At 39.6% G+C, this 25099-nt stretch overlaps 1 protein-coding gene across 2 annotated transcripts in view; it reads right to left on the reverse strand.

Moving 5' to 3' along the window:
• Window positions 1–25099, reverse strand: part of LOC137185158 (MAM domain-containing glycosylphosphatidylinositol anchor protein 1) — a 192850-nt gene that overhangs the window by 22842 nt on the left and 144909 nt on the right. For both annotated transcript variants that reach the window (XM_067593469.1, XM_067593460.1), the window contains exons 10-16: window positions 20728–20994; window positions 20398–20546; window positions 11423–11603; window positions 11259–11282; window positions 8414–8566; window positions 7925–8086; window positions 1614–1744 (exon numbers count right to left, since the gene is read on the reverse strand). In XM_067593469.1, the coding sequence (XP_067449570.1) occupies window positions 1614–1744; window positions 7925–8086; window positions 8414–8566; window positions 11259–11282; window positions 11423–11603; window positions 20398–20546; window positions 20728–20994 (1067 nt within the window). The remainder of the gene's footprint in view (window positions 1–1613; window positions 1745–7924; window positions 8087–8413; window positions 8567–11258; window positions 11283–11422; window positions 11604–20397; window positions 20547–20727; window positions 20995–25099) is intronic.

Below are 25099 nucleotides of genomic sequence, written 5' to 3' on the forward strand. Positions count from 1 at the left end.
TACAGCTCAAGTTAGTGTCCTGCTCAGAGTTTTTAGACATAGTTCACATTTTAAGTTAATGTATCAAATTAGATATAGTTTTTAAGTAAGTAAATATCATTATACTGTAGCAGCAAATCAAATATGACAATCTGTGAATTGGCATTTTTGTATTTATATGGCAACATTTTTTTTTATTGTGTATTGGTCACATCTGGCTGATACCCATTCAATGTCAATATGTAAGTATCTGTGCCAAAACTGTGCCTCACTAACTTATTATTTTTTTATTTTCTATTTAGAGGTCATGGCAGTGAGTAGGTCCATATGCATGCTATTTGGATCTTTTAAATCAGTGTGAAACCTTGTTCTCCACCCTGAGATCAGCACATTCTTGATTAAGCGAATAATCCTCTGGTTACTGTGTGGATAGACTTGCTGCTGACATTCAGCAGAAAATGAGCTGAATGTTCACTCAAAGGCCCTCATTTATCAATACTCCCCTCAGTACTAAAATGTCAAAATGCTGCACCCACATTTATTTAATAAATGGGGAAAAAAAGCTCACCAGTCTCTCATATAAAAGCTTGGGGTTAATTTATATTTAGCATATTTTTCATTGCCTTCATTAGTACTACTTTTTGCACAAACTTGTGTGGCTTGATAAATAATAACTATAATAATATACTATATTGATTCCAGTGGGCAAACTGAGACTGTGATCAGTTCAGGTTCTGGCAGGGGTACTAACAAGGCAAATGTTTGCCAACAGAGAGCTTGAGTTCAGGTTCTAGTTTGTTTAGAAGACTTTGCATAACCTTTTCACCATGACCTTTATTAATAGCTGCTTATATTTTTTCTCCTGCAAGGAAGATATAAGAGATTTTGATTATGTGTTAATTCTGGCATAACTGTGACATACTATGACTTTTTCTTTTTCTCTTTGGAGCTTCAACGTATCACTGTGGAGAATTTCCTGTGAAAAATCTATCAGATTCCAGGAAAAGTTTGAAGCCCAATTCTTCGTGGAATTCCCTTGATTCCTAAAAGCCGCCAGAGTATATAATATCCCCCTGTTCTATCTAGGCTGCAGTGGAGGCCTTCCTCTTGGGAAAGACACAGAAGTGAGGAGCTCTGCGGCAGAGGAAATCGAGAGAGAAGACAAGAAAAAAGGAGTGCAGTGAAAATAAAAGCATATAATTCTTTTTTTATTCTTAGGGCAAACCGAAGCAGACCTGACAATGATGTTGGCACTGGGTAGAAATTAACCCTCAAGGGACAAGCACAAGGAGCTGATTTCAATTCAGAGATTGTGTTCGTTTAACATAGAGCAACCAGTTCATAGCACACCACACTTTTGGCTGTCAACAGATGACCTAATCATACCTTTAGGTCAGGTAATGTTTCTGCATTCAACACACCTCAGCTGCTTAGTGTGGGACTGCAGGGGCAGCGAGAGGGTCACTGCTGTCTCTAAGAAACACAAGCTCCTAAGTTGCATCATCTGGTCTGTTGTATGTATGTTTTTCTTTAAACACACCAATTTTCCTAAAACATTACAAGCTGTCTTCATTGTTGTATTGCTGATTTTTCTCTAATCATGTTGGAGAGAGAAGGGATCACCAAGCCCTTACCTGGAAGGGTCCACTGGGGCTGATGTCAAAGAACGCTTTCTTCCAGTCCGGGCCCTGATGACCAGACTTCGACCACACCACCGAGTCCACAGAGGCAATGCTTCTCACTCTCAGAAGCACATTAAGAATGCCTGTGAAAAAGCATGCAAACGTGCATACACATGCAGACACACACACACACACACACATACACAGACACGAACATTAGAAAATGTCAATGAACTATCAAAGACTGAATTATTTTAATCTGCGAAGATTATTGTAGTCTACAAAGGCAAAACATCTTAAACATACCAACCCACATATGATGACTTATTTTCACCAACATAATAATATATAATATAATTGGCCTAACAATTGTAATGTGTGTAAACCATTTTACCAACCACATTAAGGTAAGTGACTACCATATGTTGTGGATATTTTGAGCGATGGTCAGCACCTCAGTGGAGAAAAGTGCACATGAGCCTTTGATGTCTTAAAGCTGAAAATGTTTATTGAAGCACTTGATCAAGGAGAACTGAAATAGCGAACATCAAAGTCATCTGCAACTTGGATGCTGTCTCTTTCCGTTCTGCCCCCTGAGGGTCTGACCTTTAGTCTTTAACCTCAGCAGAACAGCCTACAATATGAAAAATTAGTCTAATTGGTTCACTAGTTTCTAAACAAGGAACTGCATGTTACCCGTGTCAGTTCAGGTCACGTTGCATGGAACTTCAGGTCACTGTCAGCACATTCTGGTTTGAATGTCTGATTGTGTCAATAGAATCTACGCATTCACGTATCTGTGTTGTCTAGGAAAACCTCCTCCGACCTTGGTGACCATGGCAATGCTGATTTACCCTTTATCAGAGAGGTTTCTGCTTTCCCCAAAACATCACAGACAGCTGGAGTCTCAAGGAGAGGAGAGAATGTCTCCTCCCTGCATAAGATTTACAGTGTGACCTCAAGGCCCAGGCTTGACCCAATGTAATCCAATTTGTAACCCCTAAAGATGGAAAATTCCATAACACCATATACACAAACAAAAATGATTGTTTGAAAGGAGTAAGCTCCGCTCTGACTGACTGACACAATCACAAAATATCTAGCGGCTTTCTGGAAGGATTTTCTCCACAAAATCCAGGGGTGCGCACTGCTAGACTTCTGTTTGAGCACCACATACTTCAAATTGCCCTCATTTCTATTGGTAAAACATATGCTATGGGCTCACCTAATTTATACATACGGGAAGTGGAAAGACATGCATTGGATACTGTATGTGCAATAGAGGGAAACTCCAATGTCAAATATTTTATGTGAATGAAAATTAAAATGTGTGAAACCTGACGGATGAGTGGTGATATGTCTTGAACTCCACAGATACAGTCCAGCGTATAGTTTTATTTCACTCTGACATAGCAGTGGAGCAAATGCACAGCAGTAAGGAGAGAGAGAGAAAGTCAGACAGAGTTGAAGGTGGAAAAAAGATGCGAGAGGTGGCTAGAAAAGAAAGATCTGATAGAAAGATTTGTTGATTAACTGACCTTTGTTAATAACTTTTGTTACTTTAATATTACAGCCATGTGATGTTTGGTTTATGTAAGGAAGGCATTTATAACGTCTGTGGAAACAAAACATAAACTCCGTTGTCCTGAGTTTAAAAAGAATGACACCATCCAAGCCAAGGAGAACTGATCCAAATAGTCTCTCTCTCTCACTCTCTCTGTTGCTCTCTCAGGTCTCGAAAGTGTGAGAGGATCATTCATCTTCTTAACGATCCCCAGCCAGCTCCTAATTGGAACATTAACCAACCACCAGTCTCTTAAACAAATACGCAAGCAGGGGGCAAAATGTCATCCATGTGCTAAATACTGCATATACAGTGTGTGTGTGCTCATACGGTGTAAGTTTGCATGTAGATTTATGCCTGCGTATGTGCACAAATGTTTATCACTCTCATGCGTGTATGTGGATCTTTGAGCTAATGTTTCTCAAGCCTTCAAATAAGCAGCAGGCTGTCAGTAATTAAGAGACGTTTGACAAGTGCAAGTGTGCTGTTTATAGGGGCAAACAGGGAAGTTATTTGACACCGTGAGTGTCTGTGTGTGATACAGAAAAAGAGGCAGGGGAAAGCAAGCGTTCCAGTCATCACTCTGATCTCTGATAGCAAGTGCAATGTTTAATTAGCCCATGACCATCTAGTAATCCTCAAATAATAGATTTGACAGCCCCAGTGTCCAATGTACATGCTTATTGGTTTAATGGAACATGACTGAAGCTAAACATAATCAATGCAAAGATGTGCTGGTGTGCTGCTGATCTAAATTGATCTGATTAGTCAAAACCAGTGGATTTCAGGCTTCTCTTTGTTGGAGTGCCCATAAAATCTTAAAGGAACTGTTTGACATTATGCTTATTCACTTTGTTGTTGAGCATTAGATGAGAAAATCGATAACATATCTGTCCATTCAATGAGAAGCTGTATGAAGCCAGCAACCGGTTAGCCTAGCTTAGCGTAAAAACTGGAGATAGCTTCTCTGCACTGTGAGGTTGCCAAGCAACCAGTGGTGCTTCCATGAAATCAAAGCACCTGGACAAGAGAAAGTCCTGCACATATAATAATCATAAAATATTCATACGTGTAAAACCACAACTTGTTGTTTTTATATTTCAGTTTTTGTGTGGATTGACCAAATGAGATAGTGAACTTTAGAGGTGCCTGTAGTTGGATTTTGTAACCTTTGGACAAAGCCTGTTCAGCCATTTCTCCGTGTTTCCATTCTTTATGCTGAGCTAAGCTAACCAGCTGCTGGCTCCAGCTTCATGTGGTATTGCTCCTCTCATCTAACTCAAAGTGTCAAACCATTTCTTTAATCAAAATCATTGCGCATGGTTCTCTAAAGTTTAGATTGTGTTCCATGCAGATACAAACATAACTCTCGTTCCACCTCCACATGTCTGAGCCTCATTGTCTCCTTCCGCACTCACCACCCATCGCCTCTCTCTCCTCCTCGCGCACGCACGGCAGAGTGAAGAAGAGAGAGGACTCTGATAAGCAGTCTATTGATTGGACTGAGGTAAAGCAGGGTCTTTTGGTGAGTGTCAGCGAGGCAGAGGAGAAGGTACAGCTCTATCAGGGCTACTTGTCTGCAGAATCACGAGCAGGGAAGACAGCATAGTCACACACACACACACACACACACTGCTTAACTAAAAAGTTTCAGTGTTTAAATAAGGTATGTGTCTTCTGTTTGTCTGCTTCTAGTGCTGTTTAGCCTCTGAGCCATAGCTACAGTATAAACTATGCACACTAAACTGAGAATTACAGTCAGTGTAAACAACAACCAAAGCATGCTATAAAGCACTGAGTAAATAACCAATTCAGGAGCATGAGAAAAAGGACAAATCTAGGCTTAGCTAAATCCTTTTTTATCAAACCTTGCTACACAATGAGCTGATCATGTTTCTCTCAAAATGAGAATCTAAATCTAAAATGTTATAAGAAGACACTTGTGTCTAGAAAAAAGTATGTATCACTAAAAACAAAGATAACACTACATACAGTCTGTAAATGTCATGCTAACCCAGTGAACCTGCCAGCTTGGCACTCCATCACTCTTCCACAAAAACCTGTAAACATTCATACAAGAAACTTCAATTAAACGTCTTACTAAATAATAGCGTTATCCAAAACACTGTGCAAGAAGTAGAACATTTAAATAACCTAAAACTCTAATTTGTCTTCTGTCACTCTGAGGTGAAATAATCCAGTGATTTCAAGTAAGCTTGCCAGTGGCACTCTGCAAACCTGAGCCACTCTAAAATACAACCCAATGCCAAACAAAACTAATTAAATGTTGTTTATTGTTGCTGCCAGCTAGCCCAAAGAGAAACGCATTAAGGTGAACAACAGAACTCATCACATGGGGGGAGGTCTTCGTTTGCAGTGCTGGCTCATTTCAAACCTAAAATCCAAACTAGTCATAGGGCACTCAACTTTCCTCACTTTGCAAGATCCTTAAAATATACTTTCCTCCTGTTTTATAACCAAATAACTTCAGGACTACAAAACACCACATACAGTAAATGCGGGGTGTGAAAGAGCAGCATTTCAATAGCATTTTTAAAAAGTGCTTTATATCACATATGCAGCCCTTTTAAAACTTTACTGACTTGCGCTTTATAAAATCGAGTGCATTAACACTAGTTACAGTACTTCAACATAAACAACTCCTCTTGCATCCTCTCACTCACTCTGAACATTAACAACATGATGGCCTCTCCTGCAGCTCTCTGTTCTGGCCTTTTCACCTCACTTTTGTGCCTCCTCATACTTGTTTGCTCACCCTTCCTTTCTTGTCACATTTCATTTTTCTCAGTTCGTCTCTTTCTCCTATCCTCTTTGCTCTCTCTCACTCTCTTCATCTACCCTCTGCGTTTTTTTTTTTTCAACGCTGGCCGACCCTCCTCCTCCTCCCCTTCTCCTCACTATTTTCGTCTCATCTCTCCTCTCACTGACCCCCTCTGTCTTATCCTCATCTTGTCTCTTTTCGTCATCAAGTCACACCGTGTCTCTGTGGCAGGAGTGTGAGCTCTGCCAGGGTAAGGCAATTAAAGCAACAACAGATTGGAACAGACTCGGAGAACAACAGAGTAAATTGAGGGAGGGCTTGTAGCAGAGCTGGGCGTAACTAGTAACAGATTGTACTAATCGTAAGCAAGCGCTGTGTGACTGATGTTGCATTGTCTTGTCTCATTGCTTTGCTGGGAAACACGTACAAGACCTTTCAACAAACTGCAGAAAACACATAAAGGGTTCAAGTCAGTGCTGCAGGATATATTAAAGATTACTCATAATGTGCTTTATAATTATATGTGCAGAAATCTGTTGTAAGAGAAGATGGAGAGTATTGATAAGGAACAAAGAAAATAAGCTACTTTGCTGGTTGTATATCAAAGGTTAAATAATCTATATTCATCAAAATAATTTCAAAAGTAATAGGTAACCAGCGGTCATGTAATAGTCTTTTAATTTTAAAGCCTTAAGAAGTGTTTTTTCTTTACCACTAGAGGGTGGAAAAACTCTTGTACACACAACTTTTAGCTCTAGTTCAATCCAGCATCTCCACTTAAGCTAAATATGCAGGTTTTAGGAGATTATTTGGGGATTCTGTTGTCTTTTCTGGTCGGGCAGTGTCCTGTTGGCTTGTCTAAGATAATTTGCTTGAAAATGTCTTCCGACAGTTTTATATGGAGGTTACGGTTCTGTGCGTTTATGTGGGTAGACTTTCAAACGTGTGCAAATCTATGTCAGTGCAATAGTCTCACTAAATAATGCCACTTCTTGGCTACGGGTGAGATGGTTACATTCAACAATGTAATGTGTTTGATTTATTACAGAATACTGATTATGCATTTCACACTCTAATCAGTGCTGCAATCAACTGGGGGGAATGTGTGAAGGCAGCATATGAGAAAGGGAAACAAACCCTGGACAAAGATTCAGCCAGAAGATTCAGACAAAAACAAGGCGAAAGTGAATGATTATATTTTAACTTACAACAAGACATTTTAAAACCAAAATGCCTTGTTACTCAGTCATACAGTTATAAATGATTGAATTATTACATAGCCATAACTGGGTTCACACACACATGCATGCACAAATATTGTTCCCTTCTATACCCTGCAACATTCATAGGAGAGAAGGGAGGTCAGACAGGGAACAAATTTTACAGTGAAGCCTGTATGCTTGGCTATGACACATAAATCAACATTGTGTACATGTGTACTTCCATGTGCATGTTTTTGCAAGTCTTACCATATATTTTTTTCCCCCATGTCTGTGCATGTGTGTGTGTGTGTGTGTGTGTGTGTGCGCAGGTGTGTGTGCCGGTGTGTAGGCTACAAGATGTATGCATTCTAGCTGTGTGACAGAGCATATTATGATGAACAGCTCCCTCAAATGACTGATTGTGTCTTGCCACTGCCATAAATCACACACCCAGTGGCCCCTTCAACCACCTAGCACACACACTCTGAGGCTCAAGTAGAAACATACAAACAGAACTTTTGTAACAACCTCTCCTGACACACAAGCACAGACACACACTTACAACATTGCATCTGACAAGCTCTACAAGCACGGGTCAGGCGCAGAGTTCAACTTTTGACAGAAGCCCAGAGATATAAGAACCCCAATAGAACCGAGTGTCAGCGTACTCTCTACTGTAGATCCATGTGTGCCACTGTGTTTCTATGGATGCTCTTGAGTGGTAGAAGACAATGTATGTTCATGAGCTAACTATTCTCCTCTCTACTATACTCACCAATGTGTTTGCCCTTCATGTGGTAGTAGAAGGAGACGCAGTATGGGACTCTGCCGGAGCCCTTGGGGCCCCTGATTGAGGTCACATTAAAAAGAGGGGACAGCAGACGAGCCTTGTCCCCCTGAACACGCGGCCGCGATGCTTCAATGTACATGTAGTAGCCTGAAACCAACAAGACAACATTCTTATGTCCAGACTGTGAAATGCGACCAAAAGTTAAATACCAGTATGTACTGACTGAAGTAAAAGAAGGCAGAATCTACAAAATGTAAGGTTGTATGGCCAGATAAAGAATTCACATGTACTCTATTTTAATTTTAATTTTTTTTTTTTTATCACGATATCACTATATAATGTCAAGTGGCAATATGAAAATTTCACTTATTTTCACATGGTGCAGTGTACAGTTTGGTCTCTGTACTACACCACTACAAGACTGTATACACAAAACTGAACCTGTATATTAAAATAATTCCCCCGTTTCCTCACCCTCCTTGGTTCCACTGCGGTCAGTCTCTGGGCCAGTATTGGCAGATCGCTTGGGGTTCTGGGTGAGGTGATTCTGTCTTGTCCAGTCAAAGACATCACTCCGGTCTTGTGAGAAACCACAGATCCGCTCATCCTCAAAACCGCACACGTGGTCTGAGGCGTATGTGTGGGAAAAACAAGAAAGTAAAACACATTAGATCAGTGACATATCAGGCAGGTGACATTACATCCACATTCATCCATAATCTCTACAATATGCACTTGAAATATGAAGATCAAACAACCAGGCAATTACTGACTAAGTGATAGGCACAATGAAGGCAGCAGTGTATATACTGTAATGTAGATTCTGCATGTTACACATTACCTGATGATTGACATGCGGAAAAATTTAAAGGCAACTATGATTAGGTCAGGTTAAAAACAAAAGATAACAAAAAAATGAAAGACATGCCATTAAAAAACTCACTTATGAAAACATTTACTGTTTGAATACACAAGATTTCTGTCAAATCAAAGTATATAGCCTGGATATATAAGAGAAAAACAGTGCAACACGATTATTAAAGGGAGAACAGTTGACCTACTGAACCCTTCTTGACACATTTCACTCAATAAAGAAAAACACACTTCTACTACTAAAAATAATTGATAAAATAAAAAATAAAGAAGAATCTTCTGTGTAGGGAGCTTCGTCTTCTCTCTAACAGGGAGACACTTTCAGCTGGCTGTAAAAGTGTAGTAAAGTATGAGAGGTGTATGGAAGGTCTGGTTATTTTTTATTAAGAAGCATCTGTAAGAAACCCTGCAAACATGTCAAGTCTGAGGGAATTTTTAAACCCGCATTGTTCAGTCTGGTTGAATTGCACTGTGGTTTGTTTTTACCCTTGGTATGATTCATTTGGGCAATCGTACTCAGGTGCAAACCAAAAACAAAAACAAAAAAGAAATACAGAGAACGTAGGGTGTTTTCACACCTATACTGTAGTTTGTTTGCTCTTGTCTAAATCCTTGGATAAGTTGGCAAACCTTAGTTTTGTTTCTTTTGACACAGAAAGGACAAAAAAATTAAGCAAACCTAAAAGCATCACTAAAAGCCACATGAAAATGTCAGATGTGTCTGAGACGAGAGCAAGAGCGTTAACACAGGAAGAAAGTTTCAAAGCACACGTGGTGGTCCTGATCCGGTCACAAACTAATTCTGGAGCTGTTTGTTTGTGGTGGGAACATGGTCCAACCTTGATCTGACCCAATTACAAGGCATACTCTGCAAGTTTGAGCTAAAAGGCTCCCGTAGCCTGGGGTGCTTGATTTTTTTTTCTGAGTGAAAAGCAGAAAAGTGTAGAAACTGAGCCAAGGGAAAAACAACAAGTTTACCAACTCATCCACTGATTTGGCCCACAGCAAACAAGCCATAGGTTTGAAAATGCCTTAAGAATGCAATGGATTATTGCAGAAAGCATGTTTTTCCTAAATTTTCCAAAATAATCGACTTTTTAAAAATGTGACTGCAGAGACTCATTCGTCCAGTTTAGAAGGGAGTGTGTATGTGTATGTTGTGCATGCAAGAAATTTAAATTTACAGGTCTATATTTCCCTTCTGCCTCAACTGGCTGTTAACACTTTTTAGGTGAAGCTATGATCAGATGCATCCTCGTGATAAATAATTGTATAGGATCCTTTTTATGTATTCCCATTCATACATTTTGGAGGCACATTTTGGTCTTTTGATATTCCTACAGACATAAGGAACAAAAACATACAGACCTCTAGTTATATCTTATGATTTAACTGTTATTGTCCTTGATACTGACATTTCTTGTTTAACCTGATAGAAGGGATTCTCTCTATGTTGTTGTCACCTTGATCAGCCCATCTGGAGGGCTTTGCCATTATCAGAGACTCACTAAATAAATGAAAATCAAGGCAAGTGAGTAGCAAAGGCTATCTAAAACTGTCGAAGCTGACAGATTCAGTGAAAGCTTCCTGGACACACACAGTCTGCTGCAGATGCATATGGCTCATGCTCCCCATGGGGATGGCTTGTGTGTGTTTCTTTGTTTCAGGGAGCTAATCTATTACTGTTCACACCCTGCTCCACTACATGCGCTCCTTTCAATTTGCACTGTTGTTCTCGCAGTCTGTTCCAATCTGCTGTTGTTTTAATTGCCTCATCCTGGTGGAGCCAACTGCCGCTCCTGCCAGAAAAATGCTGCATGTCTCTTAATGAAGAAAATAGACAAGATGCAATTGACTGAGAAAGAGAGAGGGATGGCAAGATAGGAGAGAGGATGAGAGGCAGGGAGAGAGCAGGAGTTAGTGCAAGAGAGTGAGGGAGATAGATGGGATTCACAGAGCGGGAAAGGAGGCACAAATGTAAGATGAGATGTAACATAGTGTTAATGTAGTTTCAGGACGCGGGTTTCAAATATTAAAAAGACTGAACACGTACTTAGCCCACATACAATATTTTCAAAGCCTTAGACGAATCACGTCGCCCTAACCAGCCTTGTGTCCTCCAATCATGGCCACTCTTTCATGACATTTAAAATGTCATGGAGCTGCTTCCAGCCATCAGATGCTTCTCACATCCTACTGTTACGCCACCCTCCTCCCTCGCAACAAGATTTAATAAAGGCCAAGGCTAAGTCATGGAAAACTTTGCCTTGACAAACTTGTGCTGACATCGCTTGCAGCGTACAAGCTAAATTAGCCTGCATCAAAATTCAACGTGCCTTCCGAATTTCACCACCCTGTCATCAATCAGGTCACAACAACAAGCTCAAGATTATGGAAAGTGGAAATGTGGAGGAGCAGAAGATGGTCATTTAGAGAGAAGTCTCACCTGAAGGTCTTGGGTAGGTGTAGGCTGTAAGAAAATTACAGTAATATTGATTAACACTCAGATACACAGGCATCTATCATCTATGTTTTGTGTAAAGTACTTGTATGGATATAAAGGATATTGACTTCAGAAAAAGATGTTTGATGGGTTTAAATGAGACTCACGTTCTGAGTACTGGATGATACGACTGACGTAGTCCCCAGTGCTGTAGGTGGTGATGGGGGCCAGTCGGACCTCATAGGACAGAGGGATTCTCAGGTCTGATATGGTGTGAGACATCAGCACACCCTTCTCTGGCTCCTTCCCCCTGAGATCTATCTGCTTCGACAGCAGGTTCTGCTTGTTCTAGATTTGTTCAGGTGAATACACACACACAGGTACAAGGAGATGCGGACATGTTAAGATGTATACTCACAAATATGCATGCGTGTGCAAAAAACAGTACATATACAGACACACAGTACACAAGAAAAATTGTTATAAAATACAACAAATCTGCTTGAGAAGCAGATATAGTAAGAGACACACGAGGAGGTGTCAATACTGCCAGGAATACTTTCCATCTTTTCCCCTTTCCTCACCTGCTGTCTCTTTCCTATCCATCCTTTGGATTTATCAGACCATCCCAACCCTCATCTTTATCCCTTTACATTGAAATGCTCTGATTTCAGGATTTTTACTGAGCAGAAGTCAATCAAGTGACAGGAAATTCACTTTCAGTAAGAACACAAAGCTCCAGCGCAACTAATATCTGGAGACCATATTGATTACTCTTACAGTATAAAACTGGTATACAGTAAACTTAGGGCTAAAGATCAAACTTAGGGTTAAAGATCAGCTCATATTTTTTTCCTGATAAAAATACTGTCAGCTCAATTGAGATTTAAGCATGTCCTCGACCATTGATCAGAGTTCCACAGAAATGTGCTTTGTCTTGTAGTGGCAATAACCATTTATCGATGTACAGCCTATGAGTCACCATAACATCATACTATTTTACTTTTGCATATGTTTGAATGTTTCCTCACGTTTCCATTAATGGTATGTAACATCAGGTATGGGCATAAAGCCAGTTCTGGGCATATAGCCAGCCAACTTGGATTTGGATAGTATCTATCAGGGATTGCATTACGTTTTCAATCTCATCTTTTAGTGAAAACAAACCTGTCAGAAGAATAATTTGTTACAATCTCTTCTCACTAATTGCTTTGATGGTCAGCATAGGCTATATTAGCACATATTAATACATATATTAGTACATCCAGGTACATCATGTATTTTCGTTTTATGTAAGCTGTGTTGATATCCACTACAATGTACTGCTGCCAACCGATGCCAAAACTCAATAAATGTTACTTTAATGATATCAAAGACCTATTTCTTTCACCTCTCCTTGTCCATTCATTGATGATAAAGCATTATATAACCAACTGACATTAAATCCCAAACATTCTTGATTAAATTGAATTGGGTGCACAGTCCACGTGTGACAATGAAAAATAAAAATGGTTATGAGGTTAATCCAGTCCAACTGTTCTCTTCTCATTTTTTTAAAGTTAAGTTAGACGTTTTTTTTTTTTTGTTTTTTTTTGTCAGTACCATTTTTAATAGCGACATCACTGTGTTATTCCACCCACGGAGAGAAGGATCCATTAGCTGTGTATCTGCCTCTGATCCCAGCTACTTAAAGACCTGACAGTGAGCTCAATCTAATGCATTAGGTCAGCCACTCCACCATAACACCTTAGTACACCCACAGCATGCCATTATCAGGTAATGCATGCAGCAGAGGTGTGTGTATCTATGTGTGTGATGTGGGTGCACACTTGTGTGTGTATGGTAAATGTCTATAGTGCAGAGCTTTTGCATGGTGAGCAAGCTGATTGCACAAGTTTGAGCACATACTGTAATGCACGAAAGACAGATTCTTTGTTGTCCGATGTGGATTTAGAATAATCTATAGGATCTACAGTATAGGTTGATTGATTTATTGAATTTACTACCTATTTCAATGTCAGTTATCCTGAAGTTTTTCATCATCTTATCAATCATCTTATCACAATCTCTTGTCTATTTAAATTTTGATGAATGAAATCTGATATGACAAGAAAAACCAAGATGTGCATGCTTGCTGTACTGCTTCTACACTGAGCCTCTACCCCAAAGTTAACAGTTTGGTGAGTCATAGAGGCACTGATGCATCCCATAACTTTCCCTATAATTGCGACAGCACTGTATGCTCTGACATTACCACACTGAAATCTGCTTTTCCTCCTGTCCTGTGACACTCAAGCTGAGGTTTGCAATTCCCCAGAGTTGTACGCTCCCCACCTAAAATTCAAACTCAACTAGGCTGAACTGATCATTTCTATTGACAAGAGCATGGTGACTCCTGCCCAGGCTGCCAAGAATTTGGTATGACTCCAATTATTGTGTGAGTGCCACATGGCAGCCACAGCCCGATCCCTGCAAGTTTGTGCTCAGCAACATACTTGGAATCAAATCCTTCCCTCCTCACCAGGCACTATGCCACTAATGGCTGTTAAATTTTTATTTTTTCTGTGCCATTCTGGTCTTTTCCATTTGACTTGATCCAACTTTTCACCCTATCTTGCCAGTCATGGGACATACTGTTGTTCTCACTTCTTGTACACCAGATATCTTTCTAAGTTGACTTAATTATTGTTTTCCCAAACATAAACCACATTTCCTCCAAATGAACAACGTGTCTTTTCTTCTAGTTTACTTTCCTCTCATCTGCTTAGCTATCATTACATCTTTACCTAGAAAACTCTTTTTTTAAAGTGGTGCTTTGAGCACAAAAATATTAGAGGGCATTAAAGGCCTTTGCACCCTGATCTTCTGTTTGCTTTTTGGATTTGGAGTGACCTAGAAATTTTAAATTAATCTACTATCATTACTCTGGTAAGAATAATCAGCAAAAACCTAAAATAATATTGTATTTGGCAGGAATTCAGAAAGAGGAGATTTAACAAAGAACTTAGGAGCAGGATGTAAAATTACAGGATACTTCCTCTTTTAATGTAAAGGCAGCAAAGAGACCTTTTGTTTAAGAGACCGTTGCATCAAGGAAAGGTCAAAGATTTTGATTTCACAAACAGTAATGTGTCTTGTTGAAGTTTTCATGAGTAAGGTGCTGCACCCGTACTTGTTGACTTGTTTTAAATCCTGAGTTATCAGGTAAATGTGTAGTATTCCTGCAAAATTGAGCTTTTGATCAAATAAAAATTTGCGTGGGAAGTTGTTTAGAGGTCACTGTGAATTTGTGATTTGACTTTGTTGAATCTGTGACTGAGAGGAGAAAAGAGAGACGGGGAAAGAGGAAAGAGATATTTATGAGAAAAAATAAACTGAGTAAAACATAAAGGACGTGTTGTCTGTCAGTTTCTGTGTGCCCATGCTTTTTCTCATTGTAATTATGATGGTAAGCATGAAGGCTGGTATATGACGTCACATCCATCACACAGCAGTATGGAAGCCCATAGGGTACTTTTTTAAAATAATAATGTAAATTTTAAAATGAAAATGTAATTTCACAATAGCATTATCATTTTCCACATATGTATGTGCTATCTGAGTAACAATTCCATGACTATATTAAAATGAAACTGGAAACGCTGTCTGACATTTAATTTTTAAAGTCATACCCGATGTACAAAGGACAATATTCAAATGTTAATTCAAATTTGAATGCAATATAAAAAATATACCCTCATTTTCCATTTATGCAAGCAATATTTATTATTTACATTATCATTTTAATAACGTCCCCTATGGGCTTCCATACAGCAGAGAGCCTTTGGAAGAAAGCAAAGTGGAGAGTGTAATAGTTCTGTATCCCAGTGTTGGATTAATTGCTGTTAATTTTCTAACTGGAGCTCCATTTTTGAAGGTTCTGAGTCACTCCTTAATTCATAGTGCTTTGCTCAGCAGTTTTTTTACTTGTTGACGAATACAGCATACTATAATAAACTTACAGTGTATCTGCAGCATAGGATATTTATTCAGTTGCCACCATAGCTGACTATATAGACTCATACATCATCATACGGTTATAATATTTTATATGGTAGCAGTCACATAGTAAAATGTATGGTGTCCTTTTAACACCCACTTACACTCACATTCATCCATATAAACATTTACACACTGCTCATACAGCATATGCATAATTATGTGGAATATAGCAGGAAAGCTATGCTCATGTAATATGCAGAGTATGAGTTAGCAGGGAGCGATGAGTTAATAATGCTGAGGAATATGAGCTTTAGAAGTAAGTGGAATGTGTTTTCTTGAGCAGACAGGGTCTGTGTACACACACACACACAGACACACACACACGCACACTTGTTTTGGTCCTTTTTGCAGTGTGTGGGAGGTAGACGACAGAAAAAAATGACTAGACTAAAAGCATGCACAAACACATACACTGTGCAGAGCCTGAAACCTACGATGGATCAATGAGGTGCTGAAGTGTGACTCAGAGGAATTCAGCTGCTCCCACTGCAGGTGAAAGTCTCTGGGTCCCTGCGTCTGTCTGTGTCTGCTTCCCTCACTATGTCAGTGGACATAATGTGTGTGTCTGCCTGTGTGTGTGTGTATGTGTGTGAGAGAAAGAGAGAACTTAAGTGACAGGGAAGGTGACGGGGGGTGAGTGAGAGAGACATACAACATGTAGAGAGAGGACCGACAGAGGGAGGCAGCCAGAGTGACAGGACTGAGTGACTGACATATTTAAAGAGGCAGAGAGGTGGTTGGTTGATAGACTGATATGGAAGTCCATCTACCTCTCGTGACATGTGTGTATATGTGTGTGTGTGTGTGTGTGTGTGACTGTGGGCCCATGTGTATGTTTGTGCTACACATACACTTTCAGGATTTTCAGCCAGACAGTGTTTTCAGCTGTGTCTCCATCAGACTGTCAACAAAGAGACAAGAAGACAAAGAATGTGTGAAAGAGGGTGAGAGAGAGGGAGCAACCATGAGATAAAAACACAGACACACAGTGATGTGAGTGTAGGAGAAATTTGGACTGACAGCGTGAGAGGAGGCAGCCTCTTCAAATACTAAGGAGTGTGAGGTTAATTTTTCTATTATCTTCTATTAATGGATCTCTTTCATAACTGATCCAGCAGTTATGATATTAGCTGTGTGTATGTGAACAAGTTGTTATTATGTGCATGCATGCACTATGTCTTTATGTATGAATATACATGTATATCTGCATATAGTGGAGTAGGTGATGTACATAAATTATTCATGTATTTGATTTAATGTATGACTCTAATTCATCATGAATACTTTTAATTTCTCATATATATGATAATGGGGACGTTTGTTTGCACGGGTGTGTTTGTGCGACTGTGTGTCTTTGCTGAGAGAAACTGGGCGTAGTTATGATCTGAAGTCAGGACAGCTGCTAGCTGCACAACTTCAGAGATACACAAAACACACACGTCCATAGCTGCGGGCGGAAGACCGATCGATAGAGAGATGAGGTGGAAAGATTGAAAGATGGGAGAAGGGAGAAAAGAAATAGGGAGGATACAATTAGGATGAAGAATACAAACTGAAGAAACAGTGAGGAATTTAGTATTCAAGGGAACACAGACACATATGTATATTTGGTTAAGTAAATTCTCTGATCTGATTGTCTCTGTAGTATATGTACAGTATATAGAATGTGTACTCAATGTGGCACATGTCGTTTGTATGTAAGGTTTAAATGTTTGTATCATCTCAGATGCACAATATTGTAACAGAAATTACTTAAGAACCTATTCTTTAATGTCATCACCAGATTAGCACTTTTATGCAGGTTTATGTAAATGAAGGGCAGCTGAAACCATGGCTAGTGTGTCTGTAAAATGATCAGATTCTGTGCTCATTTATATTTGGCCACTGAACTCTTTTTACTTTTAAAGAAGCTGTCATCTTTTTGTTTATGAGATGATACAGTACAGCTAACTGGCCCACTTTTTTGTGGCTCATTAAGGTAGTGTTTGCCTGCTGTTAATGAGATTTACATAAAAGTTACTTAAAGTTCCTCCTCCCTATACACAACCTTCTTTTGTATACGTGAACAAATCTGCAGCTGCTTTTCAGAGGAGAATTTCTACACAAATTTTAATCTAAATTTACATTTGCATGATCCTCCCTTCAACGCATATCCTTGAGAGAGGAGCAGTGCATTCATTATTAAGGTGTGACTCTGATGGCAGACAACCTGAGCTTCCAATGTCAACACAGTAAGAGAAAAGAACGTGTCTGAAATGAGCCACAAAAGGCTCACAAAATCTCTTGTTGCAAAAAGGTAAAATTATCACATATTAATGATTTCTCACCAATCAAAGTGCTCGTTTAGAAACCATAGGGGTGGAGGTTGTGGTGCGAGGGAGAGGTTTATAATGACAACTTGATGAAACAAAGAGGGTCTGTCAGCTCTACACAGGGAATGTCAATTTCTACACAGGGAAACCCCCTGCTGGGAGAAGGAAACCAAATTAAGAGGTGTAAACAGGGATTTCTCAGCCTGGCAACGGGTCATAGAGCAACCCATGTACTGTCTGCCACACAGGAATAGACATACGCACATACAAATGCATTCACATATAGGTACAAAGCGCTACAAACATAAACAAACTTACATACCCACTGACACAACAACAAATTAAAATTAAAGCAAATGAACAAAAGCAAAAAGCTTAGACCATATGCTCAGACTAGTACTGTACAGTAAATAGCACTGCTCTACATGAACTGATCTGAGTCCTCTTGTATTCCCCTCTGTGTCTGGATGTCTCCCCTGAGACCCCCACATCATTTGGTATGTGCTAAAAAGATAGAGTGTCAAGGCGTTAAAAGGATGAGCTGGAGAAAGTGTTGCAGAAATAGATGGGTTGTGAAATTGAGATGGTATTACATTCAAATGTTCTCGTACTCTATTTAATAGTCGAGAGGGCCAGTGAGATTTTCTGTTTTTCTTTAATTTGCATCTTATTTCTCTCTTTCGCACCCTTTCATTCACTTCTGTGCTCACTCTCACACTCTGCTTTTCTTTTTTTTATGTCTATTTTTTGTCGATCTCTAATGTGCACATAAAAACATGCAGGTAAAACCTTGAAATTAAATTTGAGTTTAACGAGATTTAAGAAGTCCTAAACTACCACTTAATGCAAGTTGTTATTTTAACACTGTCAGCATAACAACTTGCAGCAACTATTTAGCTGCGCTATTTAAGTTACCACGGTTCATCCAACATTAAATGCCATTAAGTCTGTGCTTATAACACAGCACCTCAGAGCAGGATAAAACAAAATGGAGAGAGAGAGGAGCACAAGTGGAAGTAAAGCAGTCTGAGAGATGGGAAAGAAAAGGGAAGAAATGGGAAGAAACAGATAAAGAGATGTGTGTGAAATAAAGAGTTGTACTAGTTTTCAGAGAGCTTGGGCATGCAATCTAATGTGCATCTTAGGAAGGCCAGTGCTCATTCTGTCTCTATGAAGACTCTTACTTAATACGGTAAGCAGGCCAAGTCTTAAAGTAGGGGGGGGAATCAGCTATTCATCCGCACAAAAGCAAGCTGGCAGACCCTTCATTCCCTCTGTTTCGGTGTCATACACACACACTAATACACACCAACTCCCAGCCAGTTGTGTATAATTCACTATTATCCTTCCTGTCTTCTGACTCAAGGCCAGTAATCTATGAATAGATGGTTAAAACAAAACAAGAAGATGGCCTGAGGTTCTCTCCTATAGTGGGCAGAGGTTCCTAACTTCAGCTCAAGGACATGTCTATAATGGTATAGCTATATGAGCATGCTAAAGAAAATTATACATAATATCTCCTTGAGCATTTACTGTAGCAGTTTTCTGCATAAAATCTACCGCACAGAACAGGGATTAAGGTTCAAGACGTTATTCCAATACATGTTTATTCTAAATACAAGTTTATGACTGCAAAACTAATTAAACACCTCTCACAAGGGTGGCGAAAGGACGACATATCAAAGCAAGCTAAAACATGAAAATACCATTAAAAAATGTACTGTCTTAACAGTGTCAGGATTGAATTCTGGCTAAAATGAAAGTTGTTGGCAGTGAAGGACTGGTCTTGTTAATTTGTGCTTAAAACATCAGAAGTAAACACATTATTGTCTGTCTGGCATTCAAAGCTAAAAGCCTGCCATGACAGTGAAGTAATTGTATGTGGAAAGTCTGAAGTGATGGTTACACATTATAATCTTGGTTCTGTGAACACAGACACAGCCCTCTAATACGTTTTTTTTTTTTTTTAGAGCTGACCACTCATTTTCACATCTCATCATAGGAAAGTGGAAAATGAGAAGTGGAGAGGAAGAAAAACTGAGGAATATTAAGAAACAGGTGACAATTGGATAAAAAAATGAGATATCCAAGTGAAAATGAGATGATGAACATACAAAATTTAATTTAATTTTAGACTTAATATGTGTTTTCTCCATACATTTTGTAGTCACTTTCTTTTTAAATGCATCTGTCACTTAAAAAATGTGAGTTTTCAGTGAAAATTGTTGAGGAACTGAAGCTCATGAGCTTTTCAAGAGAAAAAAGAAGAGAAGCGAAGAGACTGTGGCATTGTTCATTCAGTGCAGGTCTTCATTGATTGACTATACACACCTGACACTCCCCAAGCTCATAAAGCCCCATGTTTACTTAGCATGCACACTTCACTACATATAGACTTGTGCGTATATGTGTTCTTGTCTACACAAATTATGAGCCTATTCAGTCAAGGTGATACCAAACTTACAAACAAAGGCAGGTGACCAAAGTTTACCTTGGTTTAAGTCAGACCGATCAATGTCAATCTCATGAGTGTTTGATAAAGTCAGCGAGTTCCTGTTTGTCAAGCCTCAAACCTCCTGGTACTCTAGATCACCTGCACATATTGAAGCATGAGTAAAGCACGAGTGGATACGCATACATGTATGCAGGTATGGGAGTGTGAGTAGAATATTTATGCCTGAACTGTCTATATGAGCTTTAAGCTAATATGTGTGTATAAGTTTGTGTGTGTGAGTCTGTGTCTGTGGATGCATGTCTTCAAGTGTACTTTTTGTGTAGAAGTGCTTTACCTTTCGGACATTAATCCAGTAGCCTATGATACGATCTGTGGCTTCAGGGTCTTTCTGTGTCCACTGCAGGTTGTAGGAATAGTTATTTGCTTTCAGAATCCGGACTGGGTTGGGTGTGTCAAAGTAGAACTCAGCATTGTAGGGTTGTGCTGTGAGACAGGGAGAAAGAGAGAGAGAGAAAGGATTTTTTTTCTGAGCAAAATGTCATTTTATTAAATCATACGTAGGAAGATAATTGCCCCATGTTTAATATGAATATAATGTAGTGAGATCCATATATAGATAGATAGACAGTGAGAACAAATCATGGTCTAATTTCTGTCCACTTACCAGAAACATTAAATGTGCATGTTGACGTTCCTGCACTATTGCTGACTCGGCACTCATAGGAGCCGTTGTTGCTGGGTTCCAGTTTGAATTTTAGCTCCGGCGTCTCTTTCAGGTCAGGCATGGGCATACGGATTAAATCACCATTACGGAACCAACGGATGTCTGTCAAGCGTGGCGGGTTGGACCGCAAGATCGTACACCTCAGAGTCACCATCTGATAGTTTCTGGAGCGCACATCCTGAAAGACCGGGTCCAGTATAGGAGAATCTGCAAATACAACAGACAGTGACTTGACTGTTTAACTTGACATGTCCACTTTTTTCATTTTGTGTTTGTTTTACTGTAACTTTATTTAGCATTTGTCCATCTATTACAAGCCATCTCAACAGTTAAATGAAACGTTTTAGTATAAAAATGTGACAATCAATACATACAGTATGTGGAATATAATATTTTAATATATTTTGTGTTTTTATGATTTATTTTCAAGGTAAATTAAATAACTTCTCATCTAAAAAAATGTCTTGCTAAACAGTGTAATAAAGTAGTACAGTAAATCATATATTTCCATTATAGGATTCTTACTCTGCTGTGGAATAGCTAAGCCAAACACCCAGAATCTGTTTTCTACTCAGTGGTGTCAGTACTTGTTCAGTACTAAACATATAAGAACCATTTTTACATCAGGTTTCTAAGTTTCAGCACATTATCCACTTTTGTACTTTAAAAATTATTATAGCTTTTCTCACATGCTCATATACACTGAACATACACAATATTAGGGACTCTTTTTGATTAAGCATAGTGAAGGGGTGAATCCATGTAAAACTCATTACCCCTAATTGGTTTCCATGTTAAAATCTATTCCCCTCATAAAGGGGGAGATGGAGATAAACTGAAGCTTATGACTTAGAGATAATTTTAGGTTTTGGACTATAACTCAATGTTACTGTTTAGATTCATATTTCATATATTGAGTGGACATACATCGCCATCATCCATGTCACATTTTTCTCTGCCTAGTCATCTCTTTGTTCTCTGTAGTGTAAATTTCCTCACACAACCAGAAAACATCACTTTTGACAAACCATCTGACATGAAGAAATGATATTGCCACAAGGGATCAGGCACAATCCTATCCCTGCTGCTAACCTATCCTAACCAGCTGTAATTAACCTGTCAGCAGCCATGTTTGGTTTTGTGGTTAATGACTGACTAATGACTGACTGGCTGCTGTTGCCCCGGGGTGAACGAAGACACAACACAGCCAAATTACTCTGCCGCAAATCACCAGTCAGCTAGTTCACCCCTGGCTAATCATGTCGATAATAGATGAAATGCTAATGGTGGTATTGCCATATAACGGTGATGAGATCTGGTGTTAAGTCCCCAAGAAGTGAGGCAGCATGACTACAGTCTCTCATGAATCAACTTTATCAGACACAGATGTAATTATAGTCTAATCTATGTTATACCTATAATTTAGATGAACAGGGATACAACATGAGCTACAGTTTCAACAAGTGTCAATGGAATTATGCACATTTAGTGTAGACTACCTATAATTTACAGGTGTTGCCATTTTAATTTTGGGAGACAACCAAGTTTTGTGGCCTCCACGTTTTTACATAATAAAACCCAACAACGATAATCCATAATGGGACTATCCTCCCTGAATCAGTTGTTTCAGCAAATGCCCCAAAATGACATATGTTTACGTTGAAGGGACAGAGCCCTTTAGCAGCTGTAGTAAATATGACTCCTGTCCATTGGGAGCAAAGAAGGAAGTCGGGTAATATCATAGAGAGACAAAGATGGCAGAGGGAGGTGGTCGGGGTGGAGCAATGGGACAACAAAACATTGGACTTTACATCAACGTTCTTTTAGTCATGCCTGTGATCCTAACCAAACTTTAACTATAGTGTTGTCAGATCATACAGCTGATTTATTTTTCATCAATGATTTGTAATGGTTTTGTAAGGCACAGACAAAATGATGCTGTCCTGCCGATAGTGACAATAGGGTTGTGAGATTGGAAAATGCTTTTATGTGTCGTTCAAATGGACAGTTACAAATAACGTATTTTGGTACTGAATTTGCAGGATTTGTTACCGGTAACACAGTACCAATTTACCTCTGTCAAGATTATTTTAATCCATGCTTTCTAAAAATGTCTGTATCTCCTGAAAAAATGCATCTATTCTCTCTGTGAGTAAAGCTTTTACACTTTATTTTTTTGCCATGGGTATAGATATTATACAGAGCCAAACCAAAGCCTTGCTTGGAATCACAGTTTACCATTCTGTGCTTGTATCCAGTCAGAGGAACATGAGTATGCTCTTGCATGCTAAAAAGGCTGGAAACCGCCATCTAACTTGACAGCTTCCATGATGCATGTTTTTACTGTTATTAATGTCTAGACTCTTCACCTGTCCGTGCCACATCCATACAGCTCCCCACTTTCTGATTTGTAGAATCTAAATTGTCATTTACTGCTGGGTGTCTAGTCATTATTATTATTACTTATTGACCTATTAGAACCATGCAATAGAGCTGAAGGATAGATGAGTGGTCAAGGGTCATGCTGTAATCCTATGAACTGATTAGTGTATGGTCACATACTCCGCTGCGGCTTATGGACACACACACACATGCATACATACTATGCTATTTGACTTTGGAAACAGGTGGCAAGGGTGAAGAAAAGCAGAAAAACTGTAGGGAGAAGGGGGTTAGAGAGGAGGTATTGAGTCTTGAGCTGGTTTGTGAGCAGTTTATAAATCATTCCATCCCCAGCAGACTTTGGTAGACATGATATTACAATCCTTTACCAGACCTAAAGTATTCATCTCAACAATTATAACTTTCTTAGCAGAAGGTTTCCTATTTTAAAGTCGAGGGGTTACTTCAATTTCTAATTCAATTTTTCAAATGCTCTGGAGTGTCTTTTTTTATATTTATTTGCTTTTCATTTAGGGCTCACAGCACCACACTGCAATGTTTCATAGTCAGAAGACCATAATCCATGTAAACACACCATCGCTATCTGTCTTATTGAATGCAAAACGGATTCCATCCGGGAATGCAACACTAACCAAGCCAAACATTTACAGTACACAAAGTGAAAATCAATTTACACGAGACAGAGAGGGAGGTGGTGTGTGGTGAGTAAGGTGGGATGAGGGGAGAGAGAAACAGCTTTTAAAGAAAGAGACAATGAGGAAGACAAATGATAAGGAAAGTGTGGTGTGAAAGTGAGAGAAGTCGATGATTGAGTATGGGGGAGAGAATGAGAGAATGCAGGATGCAGAAAGGGAATGACAAGACAGAGAGAGGTCCCCTCTCATGGCCAGCAGTTAGCTGATTGATGATGATGAGAATGGCAATGAGGAAGAACAGCCACCTCTCTTGGATGGAAAGAAGAGGAGTGGATGAGTAACGAAGGGATACAAAGAAAAAAAGAGGAAGTGGGAGAGGCAAGACTGGCAAGAATCTGCGTATGCCCTTAATTATACCTGCCATAAAAAATAATGGCATCCTTCCCTCACATCAATCAGTAGTGCTAAAAAGAAGAAGGCAAAACAAACCTGATAAAATAAATAAATTAAGTAAAATTGGACCAGGGTATAAAGAAGGGCAGTGGGAGAAGAAGAGAGGAAAGATCGAAAGTTACAATATCAGAACCCTAGTTCTATTAGCACAGGTGGAGCCCTCCACTGGTCTCTATGGGTACTACTCTCCTCCGATCACATGTGCACACTTGCCCACTGAACTTTGCGTAGATGTTGCTGACCAATCAAGACGTGCCCACCAGAACTCGTGCAGAGCCCACAGTACATAAAGCAGCGTGCCTGCCGTCCAACCTCCAACAATTTCTTCAGCGAGTGGTGTAGGAATGGCAGGGCCCCTAGGTGGAGGGCTCCGCCTGTGCTAGAAGAACTAGGGTTACAATATTGTAACCTTCGTTCTATCTTAGACAGGCTCTGCCCTCCACTTGACACTGTGGGTACAGTGGGTGGAGCCCAATGACTGGCTGAAGGTTCGTCACTACAGCCCACAGCCTACTTCTTATAGCCGAGGCTGCCATAGCAGAGAAGTAAGGGGCCCCAGCCAACCCAGATAGTGTACCAATGAACTGGGTGAGGCCATGGAATAACTCACAGGGGTCTACTGTTGCAACAGACGGTCCAGTGAGCACAGACTGTAAAAAGGAGCCCAACATGTCCAAGAGATAGAAACATATGAACGGACAGGGCATAGACCACGATGCTGCCGTGCATGTCCTTGACACTCATCCCACTAAACAAGGCTGCCCACACTGCCATGCTGCATGTAGAGTGTACGCATACCACCGTAACAAGGTCTCTTTCTG

This window comes from Thunnus thynnus, chromosome 1 (genome assembly GCF_963924715.1).
Source record: "Thunnus thynnus chromosome 1, fThuThy2.1, whole genome shotgun sequence".
NCBI classification, from domain to species: Eukaryota; Metazoa; Chordata; class Actinopteri; order Scombriformes; family Scombridae; genus Thunnus; species Thunnus thynnus.